Source organism: Mobula hypostoma, chromosome 23, assembly GCF_963921235.1.
Source record: "Mobula hypostoma chromosome 23, sMobHyp1.1, whole genome shotgun sequence".
Taxonomy (NCBI): domain Eukaryota; kingdom Metazoa; phylum Chordata; class Chondrichthyes; order Myliobatiformes; family Myliobatidae; genus Mobula; species Mobula hypostoma.
In genome coordinates, this window is record NC_086119.1 from 46,033,547 (window position 1) to 46,049,831 (window position 16,285).

Sequence of the window (16,285 nt, forward strand, 5' to 3'; positions counted from 1 at the left end):
CATCTTGTTGGGTCCTGTGGCATGCATGTAGTAGTTAGTAATAGAATTCCCAGTAGTGCAATGAGAAGGCCCTACTCTTACAACATTCTCAACAGCTTTAATGCTTTCAAAGCTGGCAACCATCTTTGCTGCTGGAAAATTAGCCTTTGCCTTTAATCTTTTTAAACAAAATTATGAAATTCAGACACTTAAAGCTATTGAAATTAAACACTTTACATAAAAAACACGAAAAGGCTACTAATAATTAAAAGCAGAAACTGAGAGACAATTACTTAGTGGACGGGTGGAAACTCCCAGCAAGTTTGTCACTACAAAAGTGTCAAGAAGTCCCAGCTTTTCATGTCTGTAAAGCACTTCTAGAGATCCTGGGCTTCTCAGTTTTAAAAATGATGTACAGGCAGTCCCCAGGTTATGTAGGGTTCTACAAGTCAGAAATATCCATTGTCTATAGTAAACATCATTATTTTAAAGCACATCCACTTGCTATCATTCTTGTATTTCATTAAATAATCATTCTAATACTACCCACAATTAAACTAATGAAAGAAGTGCTGTGGATACCATTCCTAGAAAAACTCTTAAAGGCTGAGAGAATTTGTGTAAAATTGGATTTCTGTAAGTCAGGTCATTCATTACCCAACGCCTCTGTATACCAACAATCCCATTCAGAATCCCCCACAATAATTAGCAGGTTAATGCCCAGCGTATTATCTTGCATTGTCCAATTCACTAAATTTCTGGCATTTTTAAACTGCAAAGTGACAGTGCATCCTTTCAATAATAAAGAACCTTCACTGAGAGGAAACCTAAATTAGATTTAAATTAGATTCCGATTTGTAGAAAATCTAAGATAGGGATTTTGAAAAAAAGATAGTAGTCGTATTTTGTTTCTACATTACTTATTAAACATTAGGAAAAAGGATTCTGCAATTACACTTAAAATATAATATAGAATATGGCCATATTTATGACAGATTATACAATTTAAAACCCAAACCTGTATGAACCAATCCTAACATTGTCTGCTTTGTTTATTGTTAAGTACATGTCCTCCCCAGATTACAAATGCCCAATTTATGTACGAGTGATTTGGACATCAGTGGGACAGATTTGACGGCTACTATGAGGCTGCAGTTTGCAGCTTCTAGCAGAGACAACTGAATGGTTGAGTTAAATGCCCTGGTTTAAATATACACTGGCCTGTTTTTACTTAAATATATTGCGAGGCAGCTACATCCTACAACTGATTTCAATGCCAGATTATTTTTATATCACTGCTAAAATTATTTTCATGTCAACTTCACTTGCCCAATCACTGAACTGCTCCCACAACCTGTGGGCTCAATTTCAAGGACTCTTCATTGCATGCTCTTTATATTTATTATTTATTTATTTTGCTTATTTATTATTGTTATTATTAAGTTTTCTTTGTATTATTTTTATTTTACATTCTCATTCTGTTTCTTAAATCGTTCTATTGTCAGTCCACAACCCATTTCTATAATCTTGTCCAGTCCCAAAACCTTTTGCTATTTGGAGTCTTCCAGTTCTGGGCCTTTAACTGTTGCTAATTTTAATCATTTCACCTTTGCCAGTCACTGTTAAGCAATCAAAAATCCAAAGCTTTGGAACTCTTTCTCTATTCTCTTCTTAAGGTCTAACCAAATTTTTGATTAGCAGTCGTCTATCTCGTATTTTGGCTCGTTGCCAAAACTTTGTGATAATGATCCTGTGAAACGCCTTCAGTAATTTTTTAAAATATGCTTATAAATACAAATTATTGCCATTGCTGCTGTGATTTTAGGACTATTACCTCAAAAGTATAAATTCAAAAGGATAGTACTGGAGACTAAATTTGAATTCCAGCTCTCATTTGTACTTGTTAACTTACATACAAAGGGAAAATGGAAGGAAGTGCGTTGTGGGGGGGGGGGGGGAAGAGATTTTTTCATTTGCCACAGTTGAAAACATCGCATTTTCTAGAATGCGAACACCAGTTCTCTCAGGTTACCTCTGGAGGTTAACACGCAGGCAGTGAAATGGAAAATTATCCCCAGTCTATTAATCATGAAACTACAGATCTAATTTACAAATAAATTAAGTTTGTTGGTTCAAAGTATTTACAACTAATTTATAATGTCCAATTGCACTTGAGATTTGAGATAGTTAAATTCAACTGAAGTCCCTCCAGATCACAAATCCTTTGATCAAAGCAACAAAATTAAAATGGCATGATGGCTACATTGTTAAATTATATCTCATATTTACTGAAAAACGTATTTGTAATGCATATTCAGAATGCAATACTTGCTATATACACATCAATATAGAGGTAAAATAATGATTTTATACATCTTATTCTTGAATCTCTTAATTTGAGAGTTGCTCTGTCCCTTGCACCAGTCTGGACAAAGTTAATACTGAATTAAGCGAAAAAAAAATCTCTTCCTTTCTTATCTATTACCATCTGTCAGCAACCATAATGATGTTGAGCCTCTAGTTACTAAGAACAGGCTTCAGTATCTGGAATTATTGCAGGAAATGCAATCAGATCACATTTCATTTGAACTTACAATAATTGGATATGGTACAGAGCCAGAATGTAAAATGATACTTTGAACAAAATTGTAGCACATCTTATCCATGTAAATTCTACTACATCATGACTCTATCCATGGAATCTGCTGCCTCAATTGTAACAAAGATTTAAACTTTCAAGGACAGCAGTATTATTTTTCACCAAGATAGAAGACTAACAATTTTTCTAACTTCATTTAGAATAGCAGAAAAGTGACTTTGTGCAATACTACCTACATGCCTCAAAACCACCTAATCTTCAAAATACTTTGATGTGGAAAATTCAATTATTTGCAAGATTGATTTGATGAAACCACATTGCATTGTTTTTTAAAAAAAATTCTTCTGCCCTGGTGATAAAAATCAACTTCCCAGGCTCTCCAGAGTTTCCTTCTCATAGGCAATGAATGTTTAAAAGCATTTTGGGATAATTCTCATAATAGGACAGGATGTGACCTTTGGATGACTGAGAATCTTGCCTCAGTACACAGACTCGTGAACGCAATCAAGCCTGGATCAAACACATATTTTCATGTGATAGGTGGCTATTCAGTCCATAGAGTCCCTATCATTCCCATCAGTCCTATTCTTTCATCTGCTGTCTCACCTAGTCAAGGACAACTTCAAAGTAAATAGTAGCCAATTGACCAACAAGCAAGATTTTTAAAGATGGTAATGCAACAGTTTTAGGCAAATACAATAAATGTGCAACAGAGTCCAATAATTCATGACATGCAGCAAACTACTTAGAAGATCATTTTCAGCACTGCAACAAGAATAGTGTTAAAGTGAAAAAGATCTTTACTGATACAAGCACACTTTAAATCATTTCAATAAATACAATTTGTTGTATCAGAAGCATGTTGAGGCAATTCAATATTTATATATGCAACGTTCATTGATTCAGTCCTATTTGGACTTTTCTTTACTCCATTTACTAGTTCACCAATTACTTCAATCAATCCCACTCAACACACAAAATGCTAAAGGAACTCAGGAGGTCAGGCAACATCTATGGAAATAAGTAAACAGTTGCTGTTGTGGGCTAAGACACTTCACCAGTACTCTGACCCATTCCTCATCAACCAATCGCATTTCTTCTTCTTTCTCCCAATCAGGAGATGTCATCAACAAGGCTGCCAATTTCCATGACCTATCCCAACTCTATACTTCCCTTCCTTAACTTCTCTATCCAGTAACCACCATCTATTTCAGATCCAGGGACATCTACAGTCATACTGCATCAAACCCAGATTCTTGCAAGGACTAACTTCCATTGCTGCCATCAACTCCATTCTTTTTTTTCTGACCATTCCACTTCGAATACATGTGCTTCTAGTGCACAGTTCTTTTTCAAAGATTACCTTCTATCATAGTAGATTGACATTCACAATCTAGGGCTATATTTCCCTAAACTTCTGCTTTCACTCCCTTGCCTGAAGGCACACACTCAGTGATTCAGGAACAGCTTCTTCCCCCCTGCCATCCGATTCCTAAACGGACATTGAACCCATGAAAACTACCTCACTCAGTCTAGGTGGTGATGTGGTGCAGTGGCACCTCCCACTGCTGCTGCTCTCCAGAAGAGAGAGAGGGCAAGAGCGCGTGTGAGTCTGTGTAAACATTCGTCTGCAGACTGCTGAGAACTCTTGGTTCTTTCTGATAACACCCATGCACCAATTTACAGCACATGTCACCTAGGGACATATTACATACACACATATAAACCCACATACATAGAGTGTGACTGTCTGTTTACTTGCTATCTTATATGTGTTGCATGTACCTTGGCTGTGTATAACTATTGGTACTGTTTTGCACCTTGATTCCAGAGAAACACCTTCGTTTAGCTATATACATGGGTATTCGTGTATGGTTGAATCATAATTAAACGAACTTGAATATCCATCCTGGTTATGTCCTCTTCTCAATGAGGCCATTGAGCAGGAGATACTGGAACCTGAAGACCCATACAATAACGCTCAACAACAGCTTCTTCCATACTGCCATTAGGTTCCTGAACCAACCTGAAAAAACTCCTCGGACTAGCACCTCAGAACATATTTCTTTGTCTCATCTTGCACTAATGTTTGACATGCAAGTCTCGTATAATTTACATTAATTTAGTTTATATTAATGTAGAGTTAGAGTACTACAGCACAGAAACAGGCCATTTGGCCCATCAGGTCCATGCCAACCTGTTGTTCTGCCTAGCCCCATTTACCCTCACCCACACTATGGCCTTCATACCCCTCTCATCCATGTACCATTCCAAACTTCTCTTAAATGTTACAATTGAACTCGCATCTATCACTTCTTTCAGCAACTCCGAGTGAAGTTCCCCCTCAGGTCCCCCTTAAATAGTTCACCTTAAACTTTAGATCTCTGGTTCTGGTCTCATGCAACCTCAAGGGAAAAAGCCTACATGTATTTAACTTATCGATCCCCACATATACACCTCAAAAAGATCTCTTATTCTCCTACACTCCAGGGGATAAAGTCCTAACCTAGACAACCATTCCCTTGAACTCAGGTCCTTAAGTCCCAGCAATATGCTTGTGAATTTTCTCTTCACTCTTTCCTGTCGGTACGTGACCAAAACTGCACACAAATATTCCAATCTTCACCAATTTCAACATTACATCCCAACTCCAGTACCCAGTGTCCTGACAAAAACTCTTAACACCCTAGCTGTCTATGTTGCCACTTTCCCAGATCCCTTTCTTCTACCTCTCCCCTCAGTGCCGTAGTGTAAATACTACCCTGGTTTGTCCTCTCAAAATGAAAACTTACCTGCAATGAATTCCACCTGCTATTTTTCAGCTGGTCCAGATCATGCAAGATTTGATAGCCCTCCTTACTGTTCACTATACCCCCAATCTTGATGTCATTGGCAAATTTGACGATGCAGTTTACAGCATCATTATCTACATCATTAAAAAAACAGACCTGTACATTGCTATCTTATTCTTAGAGCCTTTCTTGAACAACAGAACAACATTTGCTATCTGGCACCTCAGAGATGTTGTAAGTATCACTGCCACAGCCCATACAATTTCTGCAATTGCCTCCAACAAGATCCAAGGGGACACCTTGTCAGGACCTGGCTCATGTTTGTCCTCATTTTGTAATGCGCTGTTGTTGCTGCAAAAAAGCTAACTTTCATGGTATGTATACTCCGGGTATATATTCCATGACAATAAACTTAAACTTGAAACAATTTAGTCGCCAAGCATGATGCTTGGTAAATCAAACCACCAGTCTGTGTTTCGCCTCCCTACATACAAATAGAAACTGAAATGCAAGGATCCAGTACTGTAGGTCAAAAAGTGCTTGTCTGATAAAATAGAAGAGCTTCCACGTGACTGCTTTGAGTTGGGAGGATTCATCAGCCAGTTTCAAAAAGTATGTCACTGCTGTCACAGACTTCATCCATAAGTACGTTCAGGAGTACCAAAGAGGACAATCTGCATGCACTATAGATTAACCAGGAGATTCATTCCCCCTGAAGCCTAGGACTGTAATGTACAAATTGGGTGACCTTGCCTTATACAAAAAAATCAAGATTTGACTTCTGTAAGGCTATTAGGATGCCGAGAGACAGCACAAGTCCACAATCATCCCTGACCAGCCATCAGTTGTGGCAGGGCGTGCATGCTACAATAGGCTACAAAGCCAAGTCAGACAACACCCTGACAACAGTACTACTTTTCCTGATGAGCTTAACACATTCAATGTTTGATTTCAACAGAAAGAGAGTGGAATGTCACCACCAATCCAACAGCTTCCAATGCACCTGACCCCACTGTCACAATTGTAAATGTAAGATCAGCCTTCTGGAGACTGAACTCACAGAAAACACCTGGTTCAGATGGTTCTATTGGTAGTTGCAGATATTTTAAACTCTTCCTACAGTATTTCAAGTTCACATTCCCATCTGCTTTAAGAGCATTATCATGCAAGTACCCAAGAAAAATGACTACTGCTTGGTGGCTCTGACATGCTCCATCATGGATTGTTTTGAGGGGCTGGTCATGGTATGAACTAACTTCAGCCACCCAGACAACCCACTGCAATTCACTTACCACCATAACAGGTGTATGACAGATGCCATCTCCCTGGTCTTGCACTCATCTTTGGAGCATCCGGACAGTAAAGACACACATGTTATACTGCTGTCTATTGACTACAGTCCCACCTTCAATACTGTTGTTCCAAGTAAAGGTATCTCCAAACTCAGAGTTGGAACTCAAACCTCCCTTTGCAACTGGATCCTCGACTTCCTGATTAACAGTTTGCAATCTGTAAGGATGGGGCAGCAACACCTCTGCCATGATTATCCTCAGCACTGGTGCCCCAAAAGGTTGCATCCTCAACCCCCTACTCTACTCCCTGTGCACTCACAACTGCATGGTCAGATTATACTCTAACTCCATATAAAGGTTTAGAAACAACATCATCATGATGGGATGCATTTGAAATAACGATGAGCCAGAATACTGGAAGGAGTTAGAGAGTCTAGTGACATGGCATTGTGACATCAACCTTTACCTCAACGTCAGCAAAACAAGAGCTGCTCATTGACTTCAGGAAGTGGGGTAGTGTACATGCTCCTGGTGTTGAGGTCAATATGGTTAAGAGCATTAGGTTCCTAGGAGTGAACACCATCACTAGCATATGCTGGTCCAACCACGTTGATGCCAGGGTCAGGAAACTGGTAAGTTGCGGACACAAGCTGAACATATCATGGAAATCAGCCTCCTTCTGCAGATCTTGCTGCTTCAGTAAAGTAATCAGTATAATGAAAGACCCCCTTTCCATGAGGCAGAAGATGCAAAAGCCTGAAAACACCTACCACCAAGCTTCTATCCCACTGTTAAGACTATTGAACAGTTCCCTAGTAAGAAAGATGGGCTCCTGACCTCACAATCTAGTTTGTTTTGTTCTCACACATCGTCAAGCTGCACAGCATTTTCTTCGCAACTGCAACACCTTATTCTGCACTATTACCTTGTACTATCTGTTGGAATGAATCAATCATATGAATGATATATACACAAGGCAAGTATTTTACTATACTTGGGTACTTGTAACAATAAACCAGTTTACCAATTCATATTGCCCAGTCATAATTTAATGATTTAGCAAAAATGGACCAGAAACAACTACTCTCTTGGAGTAATGGGAAACATTTAAGCAGTAAACTCAAAATGTACACAGAATACAAAGAAAAGGGTAGGACTGCCAAATCCAGACCACTGAGATGACAAGGTGCAGAGAGAATAGGATAAAACGTAAATAAAATCAAGGGTATATTAGAACTCTAGTATGGGATTTGTTAAGATCGTGTCTGACTAATGACTTGATTCTTCAAAGTAACAAGGATGGCTTATAGGGACAGTGCTTTTGAAATAAATTGCATAGATTTTGACAAGGTTCCAGATAGCAGGCTGGTCAAAAACAATAGTCCAAGGGGATGGAGGGAGAGTGGGAAATAGGGACAAGATTGGCCTGGTGGCAGGAGCAAGGATAATAATTGATATGTGCTTTTGCAACTGGAAGGCTGCTATCAGTCAATTTACAAAGCTCAGTGCTCAACGTCTTACATTTTGTAATACACATTAGCACAGTCTCCACCATTAGTCCTAAATATAGAGAGCATGATAAAGCAGTGTGCAGATGAAAAGTGGCTGAAAACTTTATACACCAAGATATAGATATCTGGCTAGTTGACCAAAATATGGCAAATGGAATTGAACCTACAGAAATGCGAGGTAATGTGTTTGGGAACTTGCAACAAGGCAAGGGATTATGTAATAAATGCATGATACTGAATGATGCAGTGGAATTAGAAATCTAGAGTACGTAGCCACAGATACTTAAGGGAAACAGGTGAGTCAGATGGTTAAAACAGCATGCAGCATTCTTCCATTAATCATCTGAAGTACAGATCAGAAGGGAATTTATGCTCAAAATATCAACAATATTGTTCAAACTACCAGAGTGTTCTGTTCTTGTCACCATGTTGTAAGAACAACATAACTACACTGGAGACTGCACAAACAGATTTGCAAGGATGTTGCCAGAACTGGAAAATTATTGGAAGATAGAATAAATTAAAATTATTTTCTTTGGAAGAGAAGAAACCAAGGTTCAATTTAATTGATATGTACAAAATGAAGATGTCTGCAGTAAGTAGGAAAGAGGGACTTCCCTCAAAACAGGAATCAAAAATTGGGGGGGGGGGTCAGAAAGGAAGATCACAGAGGAGATGATACAATGCTTTTTTACCTGGAACTGACGTCAGTCTGGAAGTCAGTCATTGTACCAAAGTGTGGTGGGTGCAAACATTCTCATTGCACTTCGAATATCTGGATGTAAATTTGAAGAGCTATGATTTTCAGGTCTATGCATTCAGTCTCTGAAGGTGGGATCACATTGTGTAGCATGCACAACCTGAATGGCATCCTTCTGAATAGTAGGTGTCTATGATTCATGAACCCAGTCAACCCACATAGTGGGTTGAACTCTCTTAATTCCAGACTGCATCTCCCATAGTGTGACTTTTGTTTTAACCCATGCTCTTGCTGTCAAAGACTGCCTTCTCAGTCCAGGCAGACTTCATCTGGGCATGGGCAGCATGGCAATGTAGCAGTTTACTGTACTGTCTCATAGCTTCAAGGACTAGGGTTCAGTACTGATCTTGGGTGGAATGTGTGTGTTTTCCCATGATTGTGTAGGTTTCCTTTGTATACCCGTTTCTTCACCTCTCAAACATATACTGATGGGTTTATTGGCCGGTATAAATTAAAAAGAATCGAAGGGAAGTTCATGGGCACATGACCAGGTGGTTAAGGCATTGGACTAGCCACCTGCAGGTCATGAGTTCGAGCCCCAACCGAGGGAACATGTTGTGTCCTTGAGCAAGGCACTTAATCACACATTGCTCTGCGACGACACTGGTGCCAAGCTGTATGGATCCTAATGCCCTTCCCTTGGACAACATTGGTATCGTGGAGAGGGGAGAATTGCAGCATGGGCAACTGCTGGTCTTCCATACAACCTTGCCCAGACCTGCACCCTAGAGAGTGAAGGCTTTCCAGGCGTGATCCATGATCTCACAAGACTAACGCATGCCTTCATGAAGGGAAGTTCACGTGCATAGGAGAGATTAAGTTGTTGGGCTACAGAGAAAGGCAAGGGGGGGAAAGAAGAAATGGGACTGATGGGAGTGCTACGATGGGAGCCGATATACACTTGATGAGCATTTGGGCACAGGAAATACCGAATGGAATTTCAGCTTTCATAGTCTAATACCCTGTAGCAGATTATAGAACTCTATGTTAAACAACAAGATTATCCTTTAGATCAAATACATTTCTAATACTGAAAACTAAGCTTTAAAAAAATGCTTAATAATCCTTTTCAGTATATTTTTATAGTCCCATTAAAGTCAGGTGGTCTCACGGCATGTTTATAACCCAAATTACAGAGATACGTCTCCGGCCCTTTAGAGACAGAAAAATTCTGGCACTGTACTATACATGATCAGCAATTTTAAGTTGTTAAACAGGAAAGTGTGATCAATTATACAGGCGTAGGAGACTTGCAGCAACTAGCATCTCCTTCATGGTAAATGTTACATTCTATTCAAAATGAAGGAAGGCGTGAATAAGAATTTTGATTCCAATTTAATTTTTCTATAAATTTGAGCTGAAGCAATGCAAAAAAAAAGCTAGTGTTGTGTTAGCACAGACAATGTTTAGATATAATATGCCAATCTTACTTAAATGCCATTTATGTATTAAATCAGATGAAAACAACATTTTGCTTGGTTTTTGGAGGGAATGCAATGTGGATAATACAGATGATGGCAATAATAATGAGGCAAGTGTTGCAGGTAATGAAATTAGTAATGAAAGTCTAGTTAGGATTAACTTGTAAAAGTTAAGGAAGTCTGTAGGGATGTAGGGTCTAGTGGTAGAACTAATTGTGACAGCTAAATTGAAAATTCAGTTGCTTGTGGATAGCTATGATCCTAAAAGTTGAAATTCATGCTCAGAGTTACTGAATAAGTGGTAGTACTCAGAATAAGGAAGTGAAGAAAAGCAATAAATGGGAAAACAACAAATCCCCAATGTTAAACATCACCAGTTCTGAGAGAAGGACCTTCTAAGAGAGAAAGGGATATTTAAAGCTAGACAGTCTCTTTAAGGAAAATAAGAAAGCATTGGCCAAGCAAACTAAGGGGAATATTATGAGGAATACTGCAATGGCAGATTTACTGCTCATAAGGCAGATATGGCAAAATTTACCCTCTTCTCCTCACACAGTAAATCACATAAACTTCTTTTTAGATATTAATACTGAGGTTAAAGAAGCAATTGTAAGTTTTAAGAAGGACATGACTGCCAGTCTGGTTCTGGATAATTTGGATATGGACTTTTTAGCTAAGATGTATGTCCTTTGCATCAAAAGTAGGAAAATACCACGCAATTATAATTTAAAAAATTTACAACACTTTAATTCTCAAGTCAGATAACCTGGTTAAACTTGAGAACATTGGTAATAACAATTAACTCTACTGCTGCTAAGAACTTTTACTAAGATTCTTGCAAGATGAGTAACTGAAACCATCTTAATTAATTACCACAGAAAGGCTTTTTTTTTTAAAAAAAACAGCTAACCCAATCAAAATATTGCCATTTGAAATTATTTAATCAGGGCTAAAATGAATTTTAACACTGGTATACACTGGTTTTTAATAAATCTATTCTGATAAAGCCTTCAATTCAATTAGACAAACTAATTGGCAAGGTGCTATGTTGGTTGGGTATCTGCAGGATGTTTTTTTATATATAGACTTAGATCTTTATTTTGAATCTCCTACTTATAGCAAAAATAGGTAAATGTGCTCCCATTTTAATTAGAGGGGCTTATGCAGGGCAATCCACTTTCACCCATTTAATTTCATTGGTATTTTATTACATTTATTGAAGCAAAATGGGAATGGTTTTGACTTAGCATGCTCAGCACTGGTCTTTGCTCATTAATTTTTAGAAGAAATTCTGAGGGCCAAGGTCACTCAGCATTTGGATAGACAGTCTTGTTAGGAGAAGTTGGCATGGCTTTGTGCGTGGGATGTCATGCTTGATGAAACTGAGTTTTTGAAGATTAAGATCTAAGTGTTGTAAAACAGAGAAACCTTGGAGTTAAAGTGGTACTTTGAATATGGTGTTGCAGGTAGGCAGCATGGTGAAGAAAGCTTTTGGCAACTGGACTTCATCAGTCAGGACATTGGTAAGGCTATACCTGGAATATTGTGTTCAGTGTTGGTCACCCTGCAATAGGAAAAATATTACTAAACTAGAAAGAGTGCAGAAAAGATTTCCACGGATGCTATCAAGACTTGAGTGACTGAGTGAAAGGGAGAGGTTGGACAGACTAGGTCTTTATTCCATAGAGAGCAGGACACTGACAGGTGATTGTATAGAGATGTTTGGGGTGCCATGCAGTTAGCACAATGCTATTACAGCGTAGGGTGTCAGAGTTTGGAGTTCAGTTCCAACAGTGTCTATAAAAAGTGTTTGTATCTCTAAATAAAATAAACTAAACCAAAAAGATAGATGCCACAGGGGTTGGTGTTTTGATCTTGCTATTTGTTGTTTATACAAATGCAGAAGACTTGATCAATTAGCTTGCAGATGACATGAAATTAGGTGTTGATGATAGTGAAGGTTATCAACGATTACAGTTATCTTGATCAGTTACGGAAGTAGGCAAGGCATGGTAAATGGATTCCAAGATTAATAAGTGTGAAGTGATGCATTTTTGAAAATCAAACCAGTAAAGAACATACTATGAATGGCAGGGTATGAGAGACTAAGGGAACAGAGGAAATTTGGAATACAAATGCATGGTTCATTGACAACAGAATCTCAGGTAGATATGGTAGTGAAAGAGGCATTTAGCATACTGGCATTCAGTATAGGAGGTGCAACATTATGTTGCAGTTGTATCAGGCATTGGTGAGGACACACTTGGAGTATTGTAGACAGTTTTGGTCAGTTATGGGAAAGATGTGGTTAAACTAGAAAGAGTGCAGAAAAGATTTACAAAGATGTTGCCAGGACGAGAAGGCCCGAGTTATAGGAAGAGGTTAGCTAAGTTAGGTCTTTATTTCTTGAAATAAAGAAGAATGAGGGAAAACTTATAGAAATGCTTAAAATTATAAGGGACCATAACAGCCTTCATCCCCAGGACAAGGGGAGTCCAAAATTAGGTGACAGAAGAAAGATTTAAAAGGGACCTGAGGGGTACCATTTTCTACACAGAGGGTGGTGAGTAAATGGAGTGAGCCACCAGAAGAAGTGGTTGAGGTAGGTACATTATCAATTAAACAGCTCTTGCAAAGGTACTGAGGAACAAAACCTAGAGGGACATGGAAGTTGGGACTAGCTGGGTGGGCACCAAGGTTGGCATGAACTTGTTAGGCCAAATGGCCTGGATCCATGGTGTGTTGCTTTATGACTATGATGGACACAAGTCCTTCAGGCCTACTCATACATGCTAATCATGGTGCCCACTAAGCTAGTACCATTTTATATTTTACCTCCATTCAATCCTCAAGGGTGAGCTTTCAGCTACTTGCCATTTTAATTCACCATCCATTCCAATTTTGACCTCTCCATCTTTAGCCTCATACAATGTTTTAATAAAGCCCAATGCAAGCTCAAAGAGCAGCATTTGACCTATCAACTAGACACGTTACAGCTCTGAACTCAACACCAAATTTGACAGCTTCTGATAATTAAATTTTTCATTTTCAATTAGCCAGATATGATGAACATCACGCTAACTCCTTTCCTCTCCTTCCACAGAATCGCCTGAATCATCCATTCCCAGTATTTTCTGTTTGCATCTGTTATTTTTAACACAAATTTGATGGGCAATATAAAATTTTTTTCTATGAATTTCTGAATCACAGAAGTCAATATTACAGCTGAAAGTTTAAGCACAGTGCATGCATTTATAAGCAGTGATCTTAGATTAAATAACCCTTTATGTCTTTTTTATTATTTATTTAGAAATACAGCTCAGTAACAGGACCTTCTGGCCCAAAAAGCCCGCCCAATTACACCTAATATGAACGATTAACTTACTAACTTGTGTGTCTTTGGAATGTGGGAGGAAACCAGAGCACCTGGAAAAACCCACATATACAAGCTCCTCACAGACAATGGCAGATTTGAACCCGGGGCACTGTAATAATGTCATGTTTACCTCTACGCTATCCTGAAACGTTATGATCATCTTCATCTGCACAAAAGTTTAAAGTTGTCCGTGATGTGGGCAGAGATTCCCTTCTAGCACAAGTCACTCAAAGAAACTAAGCCTTGTGCTTTACATTGAGCATTTCATCGTAAAATTCATTTACATTAAAACCTGTCCATCTCAGAAAACATGATTAGTAGATGTAGAGGTAATGGATGTTAGAAAGAGGTGGGGAATACTGCGCTAATAGAATTCCCCCCCACCCCACCCTGTAGGTACAGTTTTAATGTCACAACCCAATTTCAATTGATTGAGAGTGCTTTAACCTCACACAATTGATTCCATCTTCCCTTCATCCCTCCCTTACCCAACTGCACAACATCTTCCTTACTCATCAGAATCCAGTATCTGTAACCTCAGGTCTCCCATAAATCACCTTTCAGCACCTGTCTCTACCACTACCCACCTGTCTTTATCTGCCTCCTTGCATTTCTTTCTGTCTCTATCCATCATCCACCAGATGCTACCACCCTCTCCCGCACCTGGCTCCATCTATCTTTTGCAAACCCTGCCTCGTTCTTCCTTCTCATCTGCCTTTACGGACTATCTCCTTCTACACTTCACGTAGACAATCTCCCTTCTGAATTCTTGGTCCTGATACAATGCTTTGCTTTGTACTTCAGATTCCAATACTTGTAATCTCATGTGTCCAAACTAATTTCAACGTTCAATTTGTCATAAATGGTACAAATCGATTTGTACTGCAAGCTACTGCACTAATATGGAAATAATATAGAAACAAATTCTCAAAATCACAGTAACAGAGCACTTACTATGTTATATATTTTTGTTTTTTAATCTATCTATGGAGGCTGGAGGAAATATTAATTACCAATTTTTGGCAAATCTAAGTGGCCATATCTAGATAAATTCACATTTGCTTCTTCGTAAGGTCTTAATATACACAATGACGTGTAGGACAATACAATTCTAACATTACTGACACTTACCATTTATTCCACGTCTTGCATACTCTCATACAGATGCATAGGTCCCTATGGCTTAGGTAACTGAATATTGCCAGCCACACTTCTCTTTGCACCACATGTTCTGATCCACTAGTAAGTGGTAAAGAATCAGGTTCAGGGCTGTCGGGAGGAGGACGAACCACGTGTCTCTCCATTTGAAATGGCTTGGGAGGAGACTGCACCGGGAGTTTGCTTAGTATCCGAGGTCGAGATATATTTCCTAGAACTTTGTGACAAAGCTGACTGGATGGTCCATTTTTCTTTTTTAATGAAACCTCCACTGTCCTGAAGGAGTTTTTTTGAATATTCTCCCCTCTTAAGGAATAATAGTTATTTTCTGCAACTTTTGAAGCCAAAGAAAGCAGTTTGGATTTTGTATTCCTTGCATTCTCTTCATCTTCATCCTCTTCTTCCTCATCATCCTCCTCACTAAAAATGTCATTGGAAAATCTTCTGAGTTTTGACCTTTGGCTATCTGTCTTTGCAATAGACCTTGGACTAGATTCTCCACTGCTTCCTTCTGATCTCTGGATGCTCGATTCTGAACCGGAGCTAGAATCGGAGTCAGAATCTGAACTAGAGCTGGAGCTGCTGGCTTCATTTCTGTTGACACGTTTCATCATTTGTCGTATCCGTTCTATCCTATCCGCATGCTCTGATCTTTCCAGGTGTTTTACTTTACTAGATTCTTCAGAGTCTGGCGTCAGCTTCCTTTTCTATTGAATAAAAATCAAATTAAACAGTTAAAAGGAGAACAAAGCTTTCAAATTCAAAACTTCATAACATTGCAAAAAAACTGACCAAAAATTAACAGTTAATTCTCTAATTGACAACCTGTACAAAAATAGCCCTTTTAATTTTTCTCTACTGTTGAACTCAACTGTACATTTCAGGATGCGCCTCCTACTTCAAAACCAACAGAAGTTTGCAGCGCCTTTCTTTGAAAGATATATTTTGCATTTTATCTTAAAAATGTGAAAAGCATGACAAAGTAAATGTTGCCAAATATCAATCATGTTTTCAGTGTAGTATCAATATAATGCACCTCAATTTTTTTTCACTTAAAATTATATAGTTTAATGTACTGTGGCTACTTTATAATTAGCAAGGCTATATTTTTGGTAGAGTTCACTATGAAAGTAATAGTGACCAGGAAGCCATGCATTTGTCAGTATCTCACCTGACTACAGGCCTTAGGACAATGAAGCAATTAATAGTACTGCACAATAACACTAGAACATTTGTTTTGACATTAACCTTGAATTACAGCAATGGAGCCAACTAAGGCAGTTTCATTCAGATAATTTACATCAACCCCCTTGACAGAGAAGATGAAAATGAATAAAACGTGGTTTATGCACTCCCTCAATATCTCATTATTCTTTTAATGTGTGCAAATCCCAACA

General features: G+C 38.5%; 1 protein-coding gene across 4 annotated transcripts in view; it reads right to left on the reverse strand.

Moving 5' to 3' along the window:
• The window catches only part of LOC134336844 (lysine-specific demethylase 2B-like), a 234,861-nt gene that overhangs the window by 84,955 nt on the left and 133,621 nt on the right, over positions 1–16,285 (reverse strand). For all 4 annotated transcript variants that reach the window (XM_063031412.1, XM_063031411.1, XM_063031410.1 and 1 more), the window contains one exon: positions 14,862–15,595. In XM_063031412.1, the coding sequence (XP_062887482.1) occupies positions 14,862–15,595 (734 nt within the window). The remainder of the gene's footprint in view (positions 1–14,861; positions 15,596–16,285) is intronic.